Source organism: Montipora foliosa, chromosome 4 (assembly GCF_036669935.1).
Source record: "Montipora foliosa isolate CH-2021 chromosome 4, ASM3666993v2, whole genome shotgun sequence".
NCBI lineage: Eukaryota > Metazoa > Cnidaria > Anthozoa > Scleractinia > Acroporidae > Montipora > Montipora foliosa.
In genome coordinates, this window is record NC_090872.1 from 40472100 (window position 1) to 40494599 (window position 22500).

Consider the following 22500-nt stretch of genomic DNA (forward strand, 5'->3'; position numbering starts at 1 on the left):
CAGCCTTCTTTGCTGATTTCTCCAGGCGCAGTTTTTCCAAGTCACTTGTTTCTCTCTCAATAACCTAAGAAAAATAAGTAATTCCTCGGGATCATTGCAACCAACGTTAATACAGCTGCATGTGTAACTACCAAGCCAGTACTGTATTGCATTTCTTGTGGTTACTACACGACACAAATTACCATGACATGTCACCTGTGAGTATATCACTTTTATTGTGTACATGAAAAAATTCATGGAAATTTGTGACTGAACATCACATAGCTCTTTTAATCAAGTTAGCATGAAGATGAATCCACCTCACGACGTTTGTACTATGTTCCAGAGGTCTCTTGTTAATAACTCTTGCAATAGAAGCGAACATATTATCTAATGAATTAAAAAGGCATGTTCATCAACATCAAACCAGACAAAATCTACCACCACACCTATGATGAAATGATGCCAACCTTCAGTTTCTCTTTCTCTTCTCCTCGGAGCTTTTCAATCTCAACATCATCGGCTGCCATGCTTTCCTCCAGTTTCCTAAGCTGAGCTGAAAAAAGCCCCTCCATGTTAATAAAACACTCTAGCGTAAGAAAGAAATCCTTGAGTTTCGATACACGCAACCCTTTCATGGAAACTGACTGTAAAAAAAATGGTTTTCTTACCTTTGGTATCTCTGCCTCTCTCATACTCAAGCTATAAAAAGATCACTCAATTAACTTAAAACTGCACATCTGAAGGGCTACATCATACTACATGTATAACACATCTTCTGAAGCATTGGACCCACCTCTCCTTAAAGAATAGTTCTTTGCCTGTTTACCTTGTAGATTTGTTACTCTGTTCCTCAGTTTTTGGGTCCATTTTCCCACTAAGGTGCTAGGTACGAGGATATTTGGTGTATAGAATCATTTCCCACAAGGGCCATACATAAACAGGAGAAGAGATTACTTTTTTTGCTCCAAGTCACACGCATGGTTCAAAGGGAAGTTTAACCCTTTTTATCTATACAGGAGCACTTATTAACTCCTGACAATGGGGAATCCCTGGAGGCAGTGTGGCCCAGTGGTTAGGGCGCTTGTCTTGAGATCCGGAGATCCCGGGTTCAAGACCCACTCTGACCACTCGTTGAATTTGATCCCGGTAGTCCCTGGTTCAACTTCCCAGCTGCACTTGTAAATAGCCAACTGGTTTGCCTCCAGCCAGTTGGGATTCTTAACAGTTGTAGTTGTTGTGTTCTGTTGTTTCGTTGATTCATTGGCCCTGAAAAGCCCCTATGGGGAGAGGTCAATTAAGTATGTATGTATATATATATATATATATATCCCTTGCAGGCAAAAGCGTTTACAGCATCTACGTCTGCTCAAAGACTTCCACTTTACAAAAGTTTTAAAATGTTCCCTTAAAACCTTTGGAAAAGACTTTGAAAAGCTCCCGTACAATAATGGCAAACAAAACCGATTGTTTTGGTCATACACAACACTTGTATAACGTTTAAACGCTGTATTTGCTTATGGCAAGGTTTCTGGGTATGGGATCAGACTCTATGTCATTCCCCAAGTAAAGATAAGCACCAACAGTGTGTTCTTCAAGTGAATCTAAGATCCTCGCATTTATGACCGCAATTTTAGCAATTGTGTAGAGAAGCCTGAAAAATTCTGGACTTAAACGGACATGACCTCACGATGCCGGTGAGACGCTCTAACCAACTGAGCTATGAAGCCACTAAAATGGTCTTCGCACGATGTCAAGTTATTTACTGACCTGATTCATTAAGCGAGACTCCTGATTAGAAAACTCTAATCTGCGCTGAGCTCGTTCTTGCTGAGCTTTGAGTTGCTTCTCTTCATATTGTCTTTGGAACAAAATTAAAGATTAAGCAATAAATTTAACTGAATCCCATCTTCGCATTACTATTAAACTACTGCGCCTAATTAGTGGATGCTCATAGCTCAAATAATGCATATCCTGCAATCTGATTGGTTCCGGGAGCAGGCAGAATTTTCTCTTCCAGCCCGCACACAGCGGACGGAATCATCGCATTGGTTGCGTTAGCTTGTGTGATGACCTTAAATTTCCAATTTTTTTTTTACACCAAATCCGTTTACACAAGTCTTTCACGATTATTCAGTCTCGTTCACATCCTACAATATGGGCGAGGTATCCTAAAAATAAAATGGTATGAGCGGTTTCAGAGTTAAAATAGAGAATGAAAAATTCTCTGTTGCATGCTTATGTTGTCGTCAAAACCTCAAATTTGGTGATTTCACGTTGTCATTATGCAGAGGACCGCTAAGATTCTTCTGTTAACCAATGATATTACGTTTTTGTGGCAGCAGCGGAGTCGTAGCTGTCGCAGTTTCTTAAATTCCCTAATTAAAAAAGTGATTTCAGAGAGGAAGAGATATAGAGAGAGAGGAAAAATGAATAACTTATTTACCAGCTAAGGGTTGGTTTGTATAGCAAAAAAACTGTGACCTCGGTCTTGAAAAAGCTCAGTTACATGTACAGTTTTTCGCTATATGGACCTCCCAGATGGCAAATAACATGCATGTATATAATATCATATATTATATTATATTACAAATATATAATTTCAGATTACAAAAATATTATAGTTTACCTTATATTATCCACATTGATTTGTTCACAGAATGCTCTAAAAACCTGTTACAAAGCAAGTGTGAAAAGAGTGAAAAAACCAAACCCTGATTGGCAATTGATGGATGGCAGTATCGTCCAACAAGCAGGGTCAAAGCTATGAATTTTCCTCATAGCATGCTCTTAAAACCAAGGAATAACTTACTTGATCCTCAACCCTGTTCATTCTCTTCTCTGTGATGGTGATCTCTTCACTCCGTGCAGCCATTGAAAGCAGCAGCTTTTCTCTTTTTGGCTGAAACATAAAGTAAAAGGTAGCATTATTAAGTTACTCAGGGGTAAATCAAAACTTCGTTTCCAGTATAATCCTAATTTAAGATCTGTTACATTAATGTCGTTGTTTAATCTGTAACTTGCTTCACACTTTATCAAGTTATTATCTATGGCAAAGATTTGAGCCTGATCGTAAGAAAGTACAAGAACAAACGCATCTCTTGGCACTCATGGTTAAGCCTACCCAGTAATATTAGAGAATCTTAAGAAATCATGATCGCTACGGCATCGAAAATGTCACTTTAAAATATAAGTTTGAGCTATTTTAAGTATTTCATGATTATTCCATCTTGTTTACATTATACAATATGGGTTAAGCGTCCTACAACTTGATTGGTACGGACGGATTTGAAGTAAAGAGTGAGACTGAAAATTTCACTGTAGTTTGTCCATGTTGTCATCAAATCTTAAATTTGGTCATTTTACATACACTGTAGTAGTTTTGACGAGTTGGGGTGAGAATTGTTCAAAAATGCGTGAAGCACATGCAGCATGATCATTTTGGTTCTTTTAACCAATTATATTACTGCTTTTTGGCGTTGTCGTTGCCGTAGCCGTGGTCGTTTCTTAAACTCCCTATTATCACTGTGGCAGAAGGAAACCGCAGAGTCAGTCAGTCTCTCAAAAGAAGCATCCCCAAGGTAGGTACGTATCTCTGTTGGACAAATTTACATGTAGCTCGATTTTATTAATGTAATAAATGATATAATGCAGAGCCTACTGTCATTCTACAGTTAATTAACATACACACTTGAAAACTTTGTGAGTACTTAACACTCCAAAATGGATTTAACTTGAGTGTGTGTGTGCTGTTTGACTCATAATGGCTCCTTCCGTACAAATTTATGAAATTGCCAAAAAACTGGCAATAGATTTTTGCAAAAATATGAAATAAAAAAATGGGGGTCATCATACTCATTCTGGAGAAAATTGCCATTCGTTGACAGATCAAGCTAGGCGTCAATGAAAATCCACCATTGTATCAATGTGCGCAAGCTAATGCGCATGCGCATAACACTAGAAATTATATAATGTGCAGTAGGGTTGCACAATGCAAAACCAGGGAATCACCTTAAAAGCGAACAACTTCAACAGTTGCACAGTCCCCAAATAATCTCTTAAACCTGCAGCAGCAATGACAACAATTTCTGACTTTGCTTAAGGTAAGGTTCTCTCATCTAAGGCCCGTTTTAAACGTCACATTCATGTGCCGAATTTAATGCAAATGAGAAAAATCTCTTGTTTTTCGATCATTTGCATTAGATTCGGCACATGAAAAATGTGACGTTTAAAACGGGCCTAATACCATCCTGTTCAGTTGTTACAAAGCGCTTGTACCTCTAAGCTGTCCAGTTCTTTCTGGATAACCTTTAAATCCTTAGAAATATCTCCCAATGTTTGTTTTTCCTGCAAATATAAATCGCCAATGATAAGCAATCTTTCTCTCCAAAATTCTTCAACAAAACTTTAAAACACTTCTTATGGCCCAACAATGTTCACTGTGCTTAAACCGCGTAACAATAGACTTCTTTTGAGTCTTATGTCATAGGTTGATCACGTGATGTGTATTGGGTAAACAAAGATTTGCATTGCACAGTGAATCAGTGAAGCATAAAGATTTTTTCTCCTTCTTCTTCTTTCTACGGAAATTCTTCCGTTGTTTTTTGGCATGGTACACAGCTGTAGTGCTTATGATTGCTATAACAATTCAACAATGGAAGAGCTATCATGGCATGGCTTTCCAGAGGATAAAAGTCGTTAAGGTAAGTGCGTAATTTGATCGATTGACAGTGTACTTATAAAAATATTTCGGTCTTCAGATTTGTAACTTAATCTTCCCCACATCTTGTAGGTCTGAATATCTAGAATAAAAAGGGCCCGAAAAAGGATTTTAGAGTCACCAAACATATGAAACTTTGTTCAGCCCACTTTTGAAAAGAAGATCTCGCAGACTTTTATGCTATTAAAAGGAATCTGAAAACTGGGGTCTTCCCCGCCAACTTTTAACTGGACTAAAAAAAACCTGAGAGGCATTGCCAGAAAAAACAAGAAAGATTGAAGAGATGAATGCTGTCTTAGAATCAGAATTAAAGAGAAACAGTATCTGAGGGAGAAGGAGAATACGATGAAACCTCTAGGAAGAACTTCGTTTCCCCTTCCATTCAATCAGACTTTGAGATAACTTGTGAACACAGATTCTCCATCACTGTTTTGAGAAATCTAGCATGAGGTAGAGACAGTGAAGAGAGTATTTTAACCATTTAACTGGATTTTCCAGCCACAAAAAGTTTAGAAGGGTACTCGAGTTTGCTCTCCCTGAAGGGTGCCGAAAAGACATAATGTACTGGAACACAAAGGTAAGCAAACACCAAGGATGGCTTAGTGGTTATCAACAGTACCTTCCACCTCTGCAACCCGGGTTCAACTCTCCGCCCCGGGATCGTATGTGGATTGAGTTTCAGTCGATCTCAACCTGACTCTGAGGGTTTTTCTCCGGGTACTCCGGTTTTCCTCCCTCCGCAAAATCGACTCACAGCCTATTCCATCAGGCTGTGCTGCTGTGCTGCGAGGTCATCCATGGGTCGTGTTCAGGAGCCGAGCGCCTAGCTGGCAGCACAGCTCCTTTGGTCCGATCTCGTTCAGCCGCGCCCTTAGCAATTCAGTCTCTGACTGCGAGAAAGGGCGATTAGCAGTTCACATATTATTATTATTATTAACGTAGCATGGATATTTATCCTGCTTTACTTGAGCATTCCGTTCAATGAACATTTCTCTCTCCTTCTTTGTAAGTAATTCTCAACTTCATTGCGTGAGGAGCTTTGGACTTCTGACTGCGGTAGCAGCGGTTTTTATCTCAGACGTCTGAGATTGCCTGCCTTCCTCTTCAAATGCCTCTTTCACGAAAACATCGTGCACATAATTTACTGTGAAGAATTTATAACCTTTCTGACCGATTCCCTTTTCCCCACAACCTTTGAGATAATTTACGATAGTGATCGCCAACACATTTGCAAGATTTCGTAGGAACACTCACTTGCAGCCACCATCTTGAATGTTATGTTTACCAAATAGAGACCACGTGACAGCGAAGCTAAAGAAGTCTATTACTTGTCGTAATCGGAGGCCTGTTTCTGGAAAGTCCCGAAAAGGTGTATTTCTGGTGACATAAAACGCCTTGTGACTTGAAAAGGAAAACATTTCTGCTCATGAAACTTGGCAATTGTTTCGTTTTCACTGATCTCGAAAAAGTGTTCAAAGATCAATTTTTCAAAAGCAGCAGATCAAAGTTTCACGAATTGCTTTTCGTCTTTTGAGAAACTCACGCCAGGGTACCATTATTTCTAATATAATGACTGCGAAGTCCTTGCCTTACCGTGGTTTCTTTGTCCTTTGTTGAGTATCTTAGACGATGTTCAAGGCCATCAATTTGAGATCTCAAGTTTTGCAGTTCTGGCTCTTTTCGACGATGTTTTGATAGATCTTTTAAATCGGCCAATAGGCTATCCCTTTTGCGTTTTAATCCCTCTACTTGCTTTTCATCCCATCGTCTGGCCTTGGCTTTCAGATCACTGTGCAAAATCAACTCGAAATTGTTACGAATTCTAATGGCTTAACTTTATTCGTGAATTCATTTAGCAGAAACTGGGATATCGACCATTAAGTCATAAATAAGGCCGAGAAGAGTTATTAAACATAACTTAGTGCTGAATGCTGTATTTACCTGTGTATAAATCGACCCCCGTTTTTGAAAAGGAATTTTCCCAATTTCAGAGTTAAATGTTTACAGGCGATACTAACCTTGTATTTCTTAGACCTTAAGCCTGGGATACACCAACAAATCACAGCAAGTCTCAACATGAAGTTCAATACCAAGCGTTTTAGTGGGTTCAGCACTTGTCGCATATGTGGACATTTTGTTCTTGGGTTTCAAATCCCTCACAAAAATCGAACATGCAAACCTCAAACTAACCTTTTCAGTTCAGGGATAGAAGGGGCTTTAGAGAACAAGATCAAAAACACTGAAGCTGAAGGATCCTTGGAAATGAATCGAACTCACGAAAGTGTAAAATTTGGACAACAGGACAAACAAAACAACAACTCATAAACCAAACACAACGACCTTTCCAACATTATAATCAGCAAGGCATGAAACAAAACTTATTATCAACCAGCATTTCCCTTTGTTTCAACGTAAGCAACAATGCATGCACGCCCTTTCGTCTGTATTTGAAGGAACAGAGATGTCTGTTGCCTGAGCGAAATGCTTTTAATGACCGAAAATATCAGGTCTCTATTTCAAAATAGTACTTGTGAGTATCTTCAACATTTTAAGTTGTAAAAATCCTTTTTCCTTTCAACTGGAATTCCTTACTGTTACATTTTAAATCTCTTTTTGTGCAATGAAAAACCAAATTGTTCCACTGCGTCCACTATATCCAATTGTGAACAAATTATTTAGCTGGAACTTGATTCTTTGACTGCCCGTGTATACAGCTGTTTTGAGAAAGGTTGTCCAAAAGAAGCGTAAGAGCGTTCGCGACAATGCCGAAAGGTAGTATGGGTCAGTATTCAATATGTTGTGAACGCCAAAAATCGAAGATGCCACGACCAGACAGTGAAGACCTACTATGGCGAGCTATTTGGATGAAAGAGTTCTTATGGTATAGCGTTGATAAGTGGCAGTACGCGCAGACTTATGTTTAAGCTCTCTCCTGCTATCACAATACCAAAACAACTCCAAAAACAAAAGGGTTCATTAGCAAAAACGATGATTTATGTTACATTTCTTAAACTTTCTCTGCGAAACATGACATAAAATAAGCAAGGTTAAAGTTATTCGGAATCTTGCTCTCTCTGTGAATCCTAACCCTTTGTTACTAACCTTAAACTTTCTCTGCGAAACATGACATAAAATAAGCAAGGTTAAAGTTATTCGGAATCTTGCTCTCTCTGTGAATCCTAACCCTTTGTTACTAATTCATGGCCTGGATCATTTGACTGAATTTTGAAACTCGCTCATATCTCAATGTCAGTAACACAGCACGAGTATGTACTTCTAAGTGATGTTTTCAATAGCACTGCCGTCATGTTTTTGTTGAATCAAACTGACAGTTTATGATAATGCATTTCGGCATAGTCACGTATGCTTTTATGCTTCTTTTGGACAACTTTCCTCGAAACAGCTGTATGTTGCGGACACTTAGGTCGACTTACAGACAGGTAAATGTGGTAATATTCAAGCCACATCCACATGAGCAATTTTTATGTGACAATTTTTCTGTGGCAAATTTATTTGCACATGTGCACTGCACAAATGATATGTTAAATCGGTGTTAATCCATTGGCGACAGAAATGAATCTGACCAGCGGATACTCAAGAAGAAAAAGAAACTGAAACGAGCACAGGACTGACTACAAAGACAAAAGTTCAGTTTTACCTTTCACTGCTGCCAAGTCAATATCTTCACAATTTTTTTTTTCAATATTATTACTATTTCGTCATAAGGCTTCTTCTTAGTATTTGTATTTTTATAACTCTCGCATTTTGTATTTGAAAGGTTTTCTCGAGGGTTGCTCGATCTGTCCAACCTTGCGTTGACGCTGCCATCTTGGTTGCAAAAAAAGTGGCCTGGACACTACTACCCACTAACGGATAGTGCCATATTTTCTGTGTTGAGTCATGCACACAACCAAACTATCACATGTGCCAATTTTTATCTGTCACTTAAAACCTGGCACGCCAGTTTTTCAGCAAATGAACTTGTCACAGAAAATGTGTGCAAATTGTCATATAGGCGGGCAAATAAAAATTGTCACAAAAATGTGCTCTTGTGGATGCGGCTTTATGCATTCTATTGAAATACAACGTAAGCAGCATAGATCAACACACATAAATGCCAAACAACCAGAGGGAAACTTGGGCTTTGGGTTGTTACTGAATTTATTTGACAACTTATCAACAAATGCAATCTGGAAAGAAGAGCTGGTAACAAATAGTAGACAAACCATAATATTTATTAGTAGTATATCCTAAAACAGTGGATAGCGTTGAACACGCATGTGCGATTGGCAACTCAAACTCCAGATATCCTTTGGTATTCAGCTCCGAACAATTCGCGCAGAAATTGCACCAGAAAATGTTGTAATCTTTGCTGGGACAAATAAGTTAAAATCATCTTTTTCTGCTATATTATCTCACTGTTTTAGTATATACTAAAACAACTATTCACCTCAGTGTCGGTGGCTAGTCACGGATATTTAATGAGCCGCGAAGACCTCTACTTCCGTGAATAGTTGTTAATTATTCCAGGCGAGACCAATGTTAAGTGGCTAGTCACGGATATTTAATGAGCCACGAAGACCTCTACTTCCGTGAATAGTTGTTAATTATTCCAGGCGAGACCAATGTTAAGGAGGATTTTTTGACTCCTTTGAGCTATGACCTTTTTACAATGAAAACTGCAGTACCTAACACCTCCAGAAATGACACCTGACTTTTGAAAAAGGATTCCATCCAAGGATACAGTCTTCTTTCTTTCAGCACCTCCAAATGCTAACTTTCTTGCTTCTTCCATTCCATCACACACAAGGGAGTTGGCACATGCAAACTGCAAGGCTCTCTAAAGAAAAAACAAACATCAACATATTACATGAAGTTTAAATGCCTGTTAAAGGGTTGGTTGATACCACGGAATTCAATGGTTAGGAAATGCACAGTATAATTACAGGTATTGGTCCTGCTAAGAGGTATGGTGCAAAGTAATAACTTGAAAGAATAAGTGCAATCTGTACGACACATCTCATTGGCTCATAAAGAAAAATTGCAAAATTGATGTGCAAGTGCCCCTAAGCATGATTTTCTATGCCTTGTTTCGATTTGGTTTAATCACACTAGGTAGCTCGTCACACGCACTTAAGATGTCTCACGTTTCCATATAGAATGTATGTTGTGTTAAAAATCTATTGTGTAATTCAATATCATTTTAGAAAAAAGGGCCCTTTGTTCAGTTTTTGCAAGCACTCGTGCATGGAATGAAAGAAATTATATCTCATTGCCTGTTAGTCATATCGAAGGAAGGAAAGGTTCTATGGATGTCAACTCTCGCCAGATCCAGAAATAATGTAAGTCTGATTTACCTGGAATATCTCTTAAGCTTTTTGCTAGTCCCTAATTTCGTAAATCAATTGTTTTAGTTGCACGATACCATACAACAATAAAGGAGGCGTTCCTAAAGAAGTTTGGTGCAATATACGTTGTGCTTATCCGTGGATTTTGTGGGGTCCAGCTAGCGGTGGACAAGGGCTGCTTTAGATGCTTTTTTTCCAGTGAATGGCACAAGGAAGCTTATTATCTGAGTAGAATACGTCCACCCCTCCATGTATGCCAATATGACCAGTATCACCCTAGTTTACACCATATATCTTTGATATTGGACATCCATGTTATGATCAATTGACACATGACAAAACAAGGTATCCGTCGACCAGTATCATGTAACCATATCACAGGCACAAGCTTAGAGCTCACTGACGTTAGGTTTTTTTTTTGAGTTGACCGCTGAGCAGGTACTGGTTTTCGATTGGATTTCAGATTCAACCCAGGTTAACTTATCTTTCGCATACTTTCTGTGGCTCGACGCGGCTACACGGCCATAATGCTTTTTGTGTTCAGCTTTTCGTGTTCAGGTGGAAAACGGTTTGGCAAATGTTTTCTTTCCACATTTTTCGCTGGCTTCAAATAAGTTTGACATATCATGATAGATGTGGTCCACACTGGTGGCTATGCAGTTATTCAAGTCAAGCATTGGAGGGATAAAAACGCAAAGGTGAGTGTTAATTGCTGGGTTGCCAGTATGGCAAACCAGTCGTAAAATGGGTGGCATTTATTCGTTTCTTTTTATTTTCCGAGTCAAGAAAATGGAAAAGGTACGCACTTGGTCTTTTCTGATACTTCCCTGCTAAATGGTGCCTTTGTGGGTAAAGTCATCTGCTCATGTTTTTGGTCGGTTTCAGGGGGTAGTAGAAATGCATAGATTTTATCTGGTGGACACAGTAGAATATTTAATTAACCTGCAATGGTGTCGAAAGTCATTGTAACATGAATGGCGTTTTAGTGAATCTTTAAACAAAATATACCCTTATGGAGCTCAGGAATGGAAAGTCAATTGTATAAAGCCAGGCGGTGAAAGAGAAATATCTGGAATCTTAAAAGCGACGAGTAATGGACTTCGACAACAATTTGATCTCTGTATCAACTGAGTGAGCTTTGTTGTGTGTAATATGTACAACACTCAAACCAAATGACAAATTCTGTATGGGCTTAACAAACATTGAGAGAATCCAACGCCTTGAATGCATCTGTATGTGTTTACTGAAGTCGCTTCTCAGTTGTCTGGCTATTTACATTTCTTTTGTACTCAACATTTGTATGTGCCATTAGTAGGGCTAACGTTCACATGGTTCATATGGGGTCAAGTCAAGTCAAGTCATATTTATTTAGGCAGGGTAGCCCTTTCAGCACTAGGCTGGTATCAATAGGAGCCCTGCGTAATTAATGACTACTACATGATAAAAAATAATAAGTAATAATAAAAAATAAAACTACTACAGGATAAAAAATAGCAATCGCGTAGAATAAAAAAACTTAGCACTCCACATTACACTCTAATCAGTTAAGTCTGCTCAAATATAAGTGCTACACGGCCAACATTTGCAAAACGTAATCCTTCCTTGTTTTTCGATGTGCCTCGACAGTGACAAGAAAATTTTGCCCTTTTGAAATATATCCAAATGAAAATAATCGCGTTTTCAGAGAGATAAAGTAGAATAAAGTACATAAGTGAAACACTTTTTTGACCTTGAACTGACGAAGCTTTTTTATGGTTTCTAATTTTAACGTGATTCCTATTCACAGGATATTGACAGTTGACTCTGAAATGGCTTTTTTCCTTTCCCATTCGCTCGCTGAGGGTGTGCTTGTTTTCTTTTAAAACTGATGCGGTTCAAGAAAAAGTCATTGCTAAACTGGTGAATTTCGTGATTCATGAGATTTCGGGTTTTTTTCTCGGTAACTACCCGCCACTAGCCACCTCCACTTTGGTGAATGCTAATTAATCGTGGATGCACGAAGCATATGAACAACTATCGTTAGGGGTCAGAATATGCAAATTTGTCACTCATCATCAATCCAATTTTGATCTGGGTTTATCCCCGTCTCGCTTGATCCATGGCGTCCTTTTTCTCCAAACCAACGCTCTTGCTCTCCTTCCCCACTTGCGTCTTCCATGTCTTCTTTGGTTGTCCTCGCTTCCCCTTGCCCTTCACTTCAAACTCCAACGCTTTTCTCAGAACATGCCCATCATCCCTCCTCAACACATGCCCGTACCATCTCACTCCATTTGCCTTTGCCATCTGAACCACTGTTTCCTTCAATCCCAACATCTCCATCAGGTCCTCTGTCCTCTTTTTCTCCATCCGTTTTGCACCACACATTGCTCACACCATTGCTCTCTCAGTCCTTCTCGAAATTGCTATCTCATTTTCCCTCAGATACCATGTCTCACTCCCATATAACATCGCCACTCTTACATAACTCCGATAAACCATTCCTTTCACCTTCAGTGAGAACCTTTTTGAGTTCAGCAACTCTCCACATTCCCTGAACTTGACCCAACCAATTCTTGCTCTTGCGGTCACAGCTGCCTCCCAGCCACCACTTGCATTCACCCTATCCCCCAAATAACAGAAACCTCTCACAGTTTCTACCTCTTCACACAACTCCTCCACTGCTTCCACTTATCCATCAGCTTGCTTCTTGCATCTTCCACACACATAATCTCTCCCCAACCTCTAGGTCACCCTCTTTACTTTCACGCATCTTCTATGGATCCATTTCCCACATTTCACTCACAACACTGAATTTGCCATTACTTGCTTCCCACAAATACCACATCGATCTACCTTACTCACAGACACTTCACCTTCTGCCCCACTCACTATCACTTTTGTCTTCCCAAGGTTCACCTTCAGCTCCTTGCTCTCGAATGCCTCCTTCCTTTTCCAGAACTTCTCCCTCAGTCCCTCCATTGTCTCACTCATCAAAACCAAGTCATCTGCATACAACATCTCACTCATCAAACCATTTCTCACACTCTCCGCAACCACGTCAACCACGATCGCAAAAACCAACCGCGACAACACGGATCCCTGGTGCACACCAACCTTCACCTCAAACTCCTCGGACAACTCTAGCCCAACTCTGACTCTTTTCTTTGCACCTTCATACATCAGTGCCCTCACCACTGCCTCTGGTATACCTTTCTTCCTCATTGCCCACTCCAATAACTTTCTTGGGACCCTGTCAAATGTCACTCAGATGTAAACTAATCGATAAGTGAACGACCAATATCGATTTTTTCAAGATATGCCAATTTGTCTCTCACTCAGTTGAATTCAAATCGATATGGCGACGATCTATATCGATTTTCGGATGTTTTCCTTTCCGAAGTAATGCTGCCATGAATACGTTGTAAGACTCTGACTTTTCTCTGTTCCAACGGGATTAATACTAGTTGCAATCAGCATGTCTTACCGAGCCATTGCACAGTTCAACAAAAGTAACCTACTGCTCTTTTAGTTTGTTGTTATTTCATCATTCTATTGCTTACATTCACAACTTATAAAGGAGTACTTGTATTTAAAAGCTAAAGGTGCTTAAATGTAAAAGACGGGGTTAAAACCACTTGATAGCTGTGTTTCAAAAGTTGGGAAATATCCAGATGTTTTCGGTATCACCTTGCTGCAGTTGAACAGAAGCATTCCTTTAGAATCAGAAACGAAATCACTCTCTCTCTCTCTAACAGCTATCCTTTGGTACTTCATAGGCTTTAAAAACCTCGTAAAAAGTTCAATAGGAGCCGAAAACACCGGTTGGCAACTATTTTCACATGGCTCTTTTGCATCTAGAAAATGCAACTAACTAGAGCATGTTTTGTGATCCTTTCCAGATTTCGTGAAAGGTTGAAACGTTTTGGAAACAATCCAGTTGTTGTCACCTATCGCAAACTGAATCATTCGTAGCTGTTTACGTAGCTGAGGACCCCTCCGATATTTGAAAATAACCTGGTGTAGCCTGTGTAGCATTCTTTTTTTGATAACAATCAAAAACGAATTCAGTCACTATTTCCCAACAAGATCAGAAAGCAACTGATCCCAACAGAACTCCCATTTTGTAAGCTATGTATCCACAAATTCTTCACAGTTCTCCTTAGATTAGTATATACTAAAACAGTGGATAGCATTGAACGCGTGCACTGATTGGCTACTCAAACTCTGGATATCCTTCGGTATTAAATTCTCAACCTCAGCTAATGCATTTCTCGTGCTCTGATTGGTTTACTCAATCTTGGTTATCAGCTCATATAGACTTAACTGATTAGAGTGTAATGTGAAGTGCTAGGTCTCTACCTCATATATGAACTATGTGAGCTTTAGCCATACTAATGGAGATGGGCCCACACACGGACAGAAAAACTCTGTCCACCACTAGCCACCTCCACTTCGGTGAATGGTTGTTAATTTGCGTGACGTTTACCGTGGAATTCACTAGTTAGGCAATGAACTTTTCTATAGAGAAAGCAAAGAAAATGATTTAATTAAGCAGCAACTGGAAACACCAAAACGGGGACAATTCAAAAACTTTTATTTTCACTAACCCTACACGAAGTAACTTCTGGGATTGGCTAAATCTATATATTAGATGGTGTTAGGTGATTCCATGTTTTAGTATTTATGAATTCTACAGAATTGTATTTGCTGTGACTCTAAAATAAGGGCAGATTGATTTTATCTGCCACATAATATTGACATTTATTTTCCTTGAACATATCCAGTATCCTGTAAGGCGGCGTTTCATCCAACACATTTCATACCTTGATTACTGGTGGATCAAACCTAATAACATCGATAACCAGCTTCGCTGATCCACCAATTTGCCGTAGCTTTTCATTCACAGGTTTGACCTGAATACCATCAAGTGGAAGGAACATCTCGGGGTCACCCCTCTAAAGAGTAAATACACAAACCATTAACAATATGATCTCCAGAAATGTGCAATTTGGGAATGTATAAGGACCTTCTTAAATCTTAACAGAGCACCATAAACAATACAATGCAAACCACTGATTCAAGAAAATTTGGTTTGCTTATGTCACTCTTCTGGCGGTAAGTTTCTTGCCTAACTCTGTAGCATTTTTGACAATAAGGAAGCAAGCAATGAATAATCAATCTGTTAGCATTACGTAGAGAACTTGGAACAAGTAACCTGGCAAAATAAAAAAGAAAAAGAAGAAGTCGCATAGGCTTACCTGCACCTGCAGCTGTTGTCTCGTTCTATTGCGTCTTGCGTTATGCGTTTAAAAGCTAATTATGTTGACACCAAGGAGCAGTGACATTAAACTTTTTACCACTGAATTTTTACTAATTCAATTTGCAAACCTGCTCTCTTAGATATTGGATGCAGTCTCTCCCAGTTTTTTCTGTGTCTACAACAATAGCATCCATGTTCCTTCCAAGAACTCTGGTTATTGCAAGAGTGTACCTTAAAAAATACGAAGAAATTATTGCTAAACCTGCATTGACAGTCAGTGCACAATAATCAATGTTAAATACTTTCTGTATTACAACACATGGTCCATATATGTCCCATATCAACCAATGTGGTAAGGGAATGGATCTACGACAATTGTTTTTCAAATAATAATTGTATGAGATGTCAGACAAGGTTACCCACCATCTCCTTATTACTTTGTTACTGGTTTAAAGATTTGGTTGATTAACATTTAACAATTATTCACCGAAGGCCACGTGAATACCTGAGATGAATAATTGTTTTCATATAATTACGTGTACATTAGTGATTATTTGACCTCGACAAAATGGCTTTCAGCCATTTTAAAAGAACGCTTCATTTTCACTTATTTTATTTGCCAGAAAAAAAAAAAAGGAAAGAAAAAATAAATTTACATACATTGCACATAAAGTTAAAGGATCTGAAGCAACATTTATTACAAAAAATAAGAGATTTTTTCCCCAGGCGAGGAAGCTGAAAAGAAACCATAGGGAGCTTATAACTATGAGCTTCCTCACTAACTTACAACTATAATGGAGTACAAGAGCGGCGAAATCAGAGTGAATTATAAATAAAGATAAAAAGCAAGCACAACAGGACACACTAAACATACAAAGGCAGCAAAAATAAATAAATAAATCAATCAATAAAATAATGTCTTTATATGGAGAATCAGTTAAGGAGATTGAAATGCTTTCAATTTAGGTTTTAAAAAAGGAGATAGTGGCAGCTCATTGAATACTTTGATTAAAGGCGTTGTTACACTGGACTTGTCTCGCAACGCCATTTCTAAAAACTGTTCTCACAGTAAAAAACAAGTTGTTTTACAGTTGTGACACTGAGCAACGTTTTAGACCGTTTCATGCAACTTGTCTCATTTCGATCATCACATGAGCTTAAAGGAACATTTCCATTGGCTGGTGCCGCAAACTGTTGCAACACAAGTTGCAGGACAGATGTTTCACTGCAAAATGCTTAAAAAATTCATTGCAGAAAGTAGAACTCCATTCTACTTTCTGCAATGGTTTATGCAAATGGTCTTGCAATGTTTTTGGCTGTTGCAAGGTACACTACATTGGGCAACGATTCGTTTAAGTTGTGTCGCAATGGGCCGTTGCGAGAGAAGTTGCACGAAAAATTGCACAGTACAAGAGTGCCTTTAGGGATCTTGCACCCTGAAGTCTTAAAGCAAAACGTCTAATATTTGTTCGGACAGGAAATAAGTGGAGAGTATTGGAATTTCCAGTATTATGAATGAACTTGATTAGTCACTGAAAACATTTCGTTGAATGCGTCAGAAAGAAAGCCTTGCCCTATTTTATAGAAGTGCATAAACTTTCCGATTTGAAACAATTAAGTAAATATCGGGAAACTTTAGAGTTTGAAACTCTTTAAATACAGGATCAGTGTTAGCATCAAATGGCTTTTTGGAAATAAAACGAATAACTTCTTTCTGAAGTGTAATAATACGATTCAAGTTTGTAAGACAAGTTAATGCCCAGACTGAAACACAATATATGAGATAAGGCTTTAAACTAAGCTATAATAAAGAGCACATAACGAAGTGACAGGAAGACAAAAGCTTGATTTAGAAATTATTCCAGTCACTTTAGACATTTTCCGTGCAACATTAGCAATATGTTGTCTCCACGCGAGGTTCTCATCAAGGAATACACCCAAAAACATTGTTTCCTTTACTCATTCGATAAAGCAATTACTTATTTCTAGTTTAAGATCACTGATTGTGTTTTCTGCCTGGGCTTGCCAACCATAAATTTGGACCTTGAATAATTTATTGACAAATGTTGTTTGAAACACTACAACACTAATACATCAGGTTTAAAACATAATGAGGTTTATGAATATCGAGGGCTATAGTAATGGGTGCATAACATCCTGGAGAAGACTCATGAAAATTTTAGAAATCTACTTTACAAATATTGTCTGCCGAGAATAGGAACTCGGTTTAGACTTGTGTAAGTCATTAACAAAATTTAAAGAGTTAGCTATGGAGAAAACTTCCAATTTGGGGTAGAATTTTGATGCAGAGGTTTTACCAAGGAAAGCTTTTCTGCGGCAACTTTAAAGCTTGACCATACATGTACTGTATCTTAAACTCGGACAAAAAAGCCCTCCACCATGAACCGAGTGAAAATCTTGAGGTGGTGAGGTGGCAACGATGAAGAGAAGAGGTCAATACCTTCGGGTAGTACGGTGCTCGATTAATATTTTTCAAGAGGCCTGCATAACATTTATCACCTTTAACCCATTGCCCCCTCTCGTGGTGAGAACCTGTTAAATTGATTTTACACTGTCTAACGCCAGACGATTTCACTCGTCAATGCAGGGTGGTTTAGGGTCAATTGGTTAAGTATTACAATTTAATTGTTACTTTCTGATATTGCTAAGGATCTTTTTTATCCAACCATAAGTGATGTACTTTGGAATGTTAACTTAGTGCCAAATAAATGATATGCACAGAAAGCAACATGTATGGTTAAGTCCTCAATTATAAATACTACTAACATCTACTTACTTTTTGTGCACTGGCTCACAAAGGTCTATAAGTCGGCCATAAACTCCAGGAAAAAGTCTCTTCATGCTCTCCAAAACTTCGTGTTTCTTCTGGTATCGTGCACTTTCATATTTGTCCACCTTTGCCTCATTCAACTCCACTTGCACATCTTCCAGTTGATGGCTTAAGTCCAGGTGACGTGTTGTGGCGTCACTAGAAGATCAGCAAATAAAAAAAGGATTTTCAGAAGAATCAGATTATGCAATGCCATCATAAATCCAAATTTCCAAATAGGTCATAGTAATGGTGGCACTGTAAAAATGATCTAAAAGACAGGCGTAATAAATTTGTAACACCTAAGTGACAAATAACAGCCACTTGTTGCCCATTAACAAACTTGTAAGTGATAACCAAGAGAACATGACCGATAGATAGCAAGAATGGTTATATGTAAAGGGCATGTTGGGAGACTGTTGAAAGGCAAAGAGATCCTGACGCAATAGAGAAGTTGGAAGTAATTAACCACATTATATCTCTTTTTTTTTTTCATACAAAGCTGAAGAAACAAATCAATTATTGTGAAGTGTGGATGTAAGCACATATACCATATGAAATAAATCCAAAGTTATGTCAATGTAATCAAAGGAACTTAAATTATGTTAATACAAATTACTGTTGTAAGCATACTTTATCTCCTTGTCCAGTTTTTCATAATCTCCCTTCAACTTCTCCACAGTCTGTATATTAGTGCTATAAATTGAAAGTTACATAGGTCAAATGTAAACCATAACCAAAGACAATGACAATTCAAATGATCATAACATTACAGCAAATGGTGCTACGTGTAAATAAAATATTCCATAAAACATCCCTACATTCTACTTTGATGTAGAGATGCTAAATTATTATAATTTGAAAATTTACCAAACTATTACTTTTTTGTAAAGATTCAAAAGTGCAATCCAAACCTGATGTATTCATCCAGCTTTTCAATCCTTTCCATTAATTGTGTCCTACAATGTGAAAGGGAGGTAAACGTTTCTGCTCAAACATTGCATAATTACTCTGGGTATCCTGTGGCTCACTGGCTAACAAGTTCCCTTCACATAATTTTATCAAAGTTAACACCACATGCAGTTAAAGTTGTTTTCTTTAGGTTTTTGAAAGTCCTGATACATTTTAGTACAACTTTTCTAAAACAAAAAATCACACTTTGTAAAAGTGAGGACCACTTCCAATCTCATCATTGTCCCTTAAGTCTCCCCCACAGACTTAGTTACTTTAATGCTTTTATTGTTGGATTCAGCCACGAACCTGCCAACAGGCCATGGGAAAAAGTCAGAGCAGACAGCTGCAGTATTGGTGGCACTGATTATCTTATCACCATTGACTATTTCTCAAACTTTTGGGAAATAGACAGGCTCCGAAATACCAAAGCATCCACATGTGTCCTCAACTTGAAGATCTACTTTGCAAGAAATGGCATTCCAGATATTGTAATCCCAGACAATGGACCACAATTTACCTCCTCAGACTTTGCCCTCTTCACATAAAATTAGGGCTTTGACCACCGACCAAGCAGTCCAGGTCATCCACAAGCAAATGGACAGGATGAATCTGCCATCAAGACAGCCAAGGACAGCAATTGTGATCCATACCTCGACATACTTGTAGCAAGAAACACACCCACAGCAGACGAGACTGGCTAGTGCAAATTTAGATTTGGCTGATCAAATCAGACCGGATACTAGCCACTAGGCTAGTGAGCTAAAAAGTTAGTCTCGAGCCCTGATGATAATTTCCTGGCTTGCTTACCAGTTAAATCCATTTTTCTCTCATTTTCTCATCTTAATTTCTATAATGGTAAATGTGCTTTTCCTGTTGCTGGTCCTGAACTCTGGGCATTAAGTCTCCTTTTTATTTAATATAAAAATACTTGGTGTTGTGTGCTTTAAGTCAATGACGCTCGTAAATATTTTTACCCCTTTGTTCCTGCCTACTTTTTTTGCTTCATTTATGTACCACTTATTTACCAAATCCATACTTTTCCCTCAGACACCAATGCAGATGCAGGAAAACATAACCATGTCAGCCCTTACTTTACAGGGCTCCAGTGCTTTGGAGGCCAGCTCGGCCACTTTCTTTGAATTCATGGTTCCTGGACATAATTTCGTGGCCCTGGATTTCCATAAGTTGAATTTATAGGAATGCATGTCTCCAGGATTTTAAGAAATGAGAGGGCTTTACCTTAAGGGAAAAAAATCAAAATGTGAAGTTTTGATGCCAGATAACTCGCACATTAAGAAATATATCAACAAAAACGATGTGTTTCTGTTAATCGTAATTTCTGTTGCACTCCTGCGCATCTTCCTTATCACACTTCTGGATACGAAAGTGTTAAAGGGTAAAAAAGTGGAAGAAGAAGTAGAAGACATTATTTTTTTGTTGGCAGGGGTTCACAACCCATCATGTGAAAACAGAAAAATCAGAATGGCTTCTCGTTATTTTATTTTTATTTCAACTCTGCAGTTTGAAATATATCAGGCTAAATTCTCTGGTATCTTTGGTCACATATCGGACAATTAACCTCAAGTTTCAGTCCTCCTGGTACGTCTTAAAGTTGCCACGGGCCACATGTCCCTGGTCATTAGTATTATTATTGTTATTATTATAAAATCTATCTTCACAGATCATTCCCTGTGTTATTTTGTGACAGGCACGCCCAACTGTGAGAACAATCTCTCTGAGGTTGTTCTTTCCTGGCATGAGGTTCTCCTGTAGCTGCAAGGGCTAAACGTCAACACGGCAATGGGTCCTGACGAGATACCTGCACATCTACTTGTGGAATGCGCAAAAGAAAGAAATAGCCGACTCTGTTTGTAAACTCTTTAATCTTTCGCTGTTGTCTGGAGTGTTCTTCAGTGAGTGGAAAGACGACAACCTGGCACCGTTCTTTAATAAAGGTAAGCTCACCTTTTTCACAAACTACCATGGTATTTCCATTTATCTAAAGTGCTAGAAAAATGCATTGCTCTTCGTTTAATGATTTTCACTGCAAATAGCATTTACTACCAACAGCACAGCTTTCGTGAAGGTCTTTCTTGTACCACTCAGCTTCTCTCTGGCCTTCATGAAATCGGTAGGTCTCTTGACCGCAGACTAGAGACAGACGTCATCTATCTCGACCTAACACGCGCTTTTGACACAAACTCTATAACTTGGGAATCGTAGGTCCACTTCACTGGTGGTTCCCTAGGTACTTGACCAGTCGTTGCCAACGCATTGTTGTGAATGGTGTGTCCAGTCAGTGGGAGGAAGTTATTTCTGGAGTCCCTCAAGGGTCCGTATTTGGACCAATACTGTTCATTCTCTGTGTTAACCATCGCCCTCAGCTTGTCACGTATTGTAATGTTCGCTGATCACACCAAATGATTCCACCCAATCAGGACATGCAGTGGCGTCGACACTCTTCAAAAAGACCTGGACAATTAATCTGCTTGGGCATTGCAAAACGAGCTTTCTTTTCAGACTGCTAAGTGCAAGAATCTGAGAGTTACCCGTAAATGTAACAGTCCCCCAAGAGCCTACACCATAAACGAATTGACTTTAAGGGACACCGCGGAAATACGCTTTTGGGGCACGATATAGTATTTTGCTGGTCAGCGGTACAGCTCAAGAAACCATAAATTGCCGGCAACTTTTAAATTGTTTTCACCGCGAGTCTGGTCGACAGCAACAAAAACTTAAAACTTAGAGAGCACACTGTAAACTTAGCTTTCATACTCGTCTCACCTTTTGGATAGTTAACATTTAATACTATATTTTTTGCCAGAGTCAATCTGAAGCTGCACACGATGTGAAATTGTTGTTGTTTTGTAAAGGTTTAAACTCGCAAGTGGCAAGTCAGTGGCAACTAAGTTCTGTTTTTCAAAAAAATGTTGTGCGCCAAAGCTAAAACCAGGCGGTTTTTGTGTAGCTGCAGTGGTGTTCCCAGGGCTCCTACTTCTCAAGTTTGTAGAGCTTGTAGGCTTGCGCCTCATGAATCCAGATGTCAACGGCATGTCGATCAAATTCGTCGGGAAGACGACAAAAGATGCTCGTCTCCATCCTCTTGGGGGCATTCGCGTAAGTTGCACAGCCACCCTATCCCCTTTCGATACTACCGAATTCCAAACCAAGCACGTCTTATAAACTTGGGACACGATGGTGTAACAAGTGCAGGACAGAAGCCCCCAAAAGGTTTAAAAACTGGCCTCAACTCGAGGAAGAATTACCCAAGGTATATTCTATTATAAAATGTCTATGTTAATATTGTACTTAAGCAAGATTGGCGGAAATTAATTTTTCATTTTTCATTTATTATTGTTTTTCTGAACAACAATTATTGTATTACTTGCCCAACTAGTGTTTGTTTCTCGTCATGATTACGAATTGCTGC

General features: G+C 38.8%; 1 protein-coding gene across 5 annotated transcripts in view; it reads right to left on the minus strand.

Moving 5' to 3' along the window:
• LOC138000807 (structural maintenance of chromosomes protein 1A-like) overlaps nucleotides 1-22500 on the minus strand; it is a 172116-nt gene that overhangs the window by 34362 nt on the left and 115254 nt on the right. For all 5 annotated transcript variants that reach the window (XM_068847459.1, XM_068847457.1, XM_068847458.1 and 2 more), the window contains exons 15-28: nucleotides 19031-19075; nucleotides 18750-18812; nucleotides 18084-18275; nucleotides 15415-15517; nucleotides 14850-14981; nucleotides 9388-9539; nucleotides 6293-6488; nucleotides 4258-4326; nucleotides 2792-2881; nucleotides 2609-2652; nucleotides 1750-1840; nucleotides 651-681; nucleotides 450-535; nucleotides 1-64 (exon numbers count right to left, since the gene is read on the minus strand). The exon at nucleotides 1-64 is cut by the window's left edge and continues 14 nt beyond it. In XM_068847459.1, the coding sequence (XP_068703560.1) occupies nucleotides 1-64; nucleotides 450-535; nucleotides 651-681; nucleotides 1750-1840; nucleotides 2609-2652; nucleotides 2792-2881; nucleotides 4258-4326; nucleotides 6293-6488; nucleotides 9388-9539; nucleotides 14850-14981; nucleotides 15415-15517; nucleotides 18084-18275; nucleotides 18750-18812; nucleotides 19031-19075 (1358 nt within the window). The remainder of the gene's footprint in view (nucleotides 65-449; nucleotides 536-650; nucleotides 682-1749; nucleotides 1841-2608; nucleotides 2653-2791; nucleotides 2882-4257; nucleotides 4327-6292; nucleotides 6489-9387; nucleotides 9540-14849; nucleotides 14982-15414; nucleotides 15518-18083; nucleotides 18276-18749; nucleotides 18813-19030; nucleotides 19076-22500) is intronic.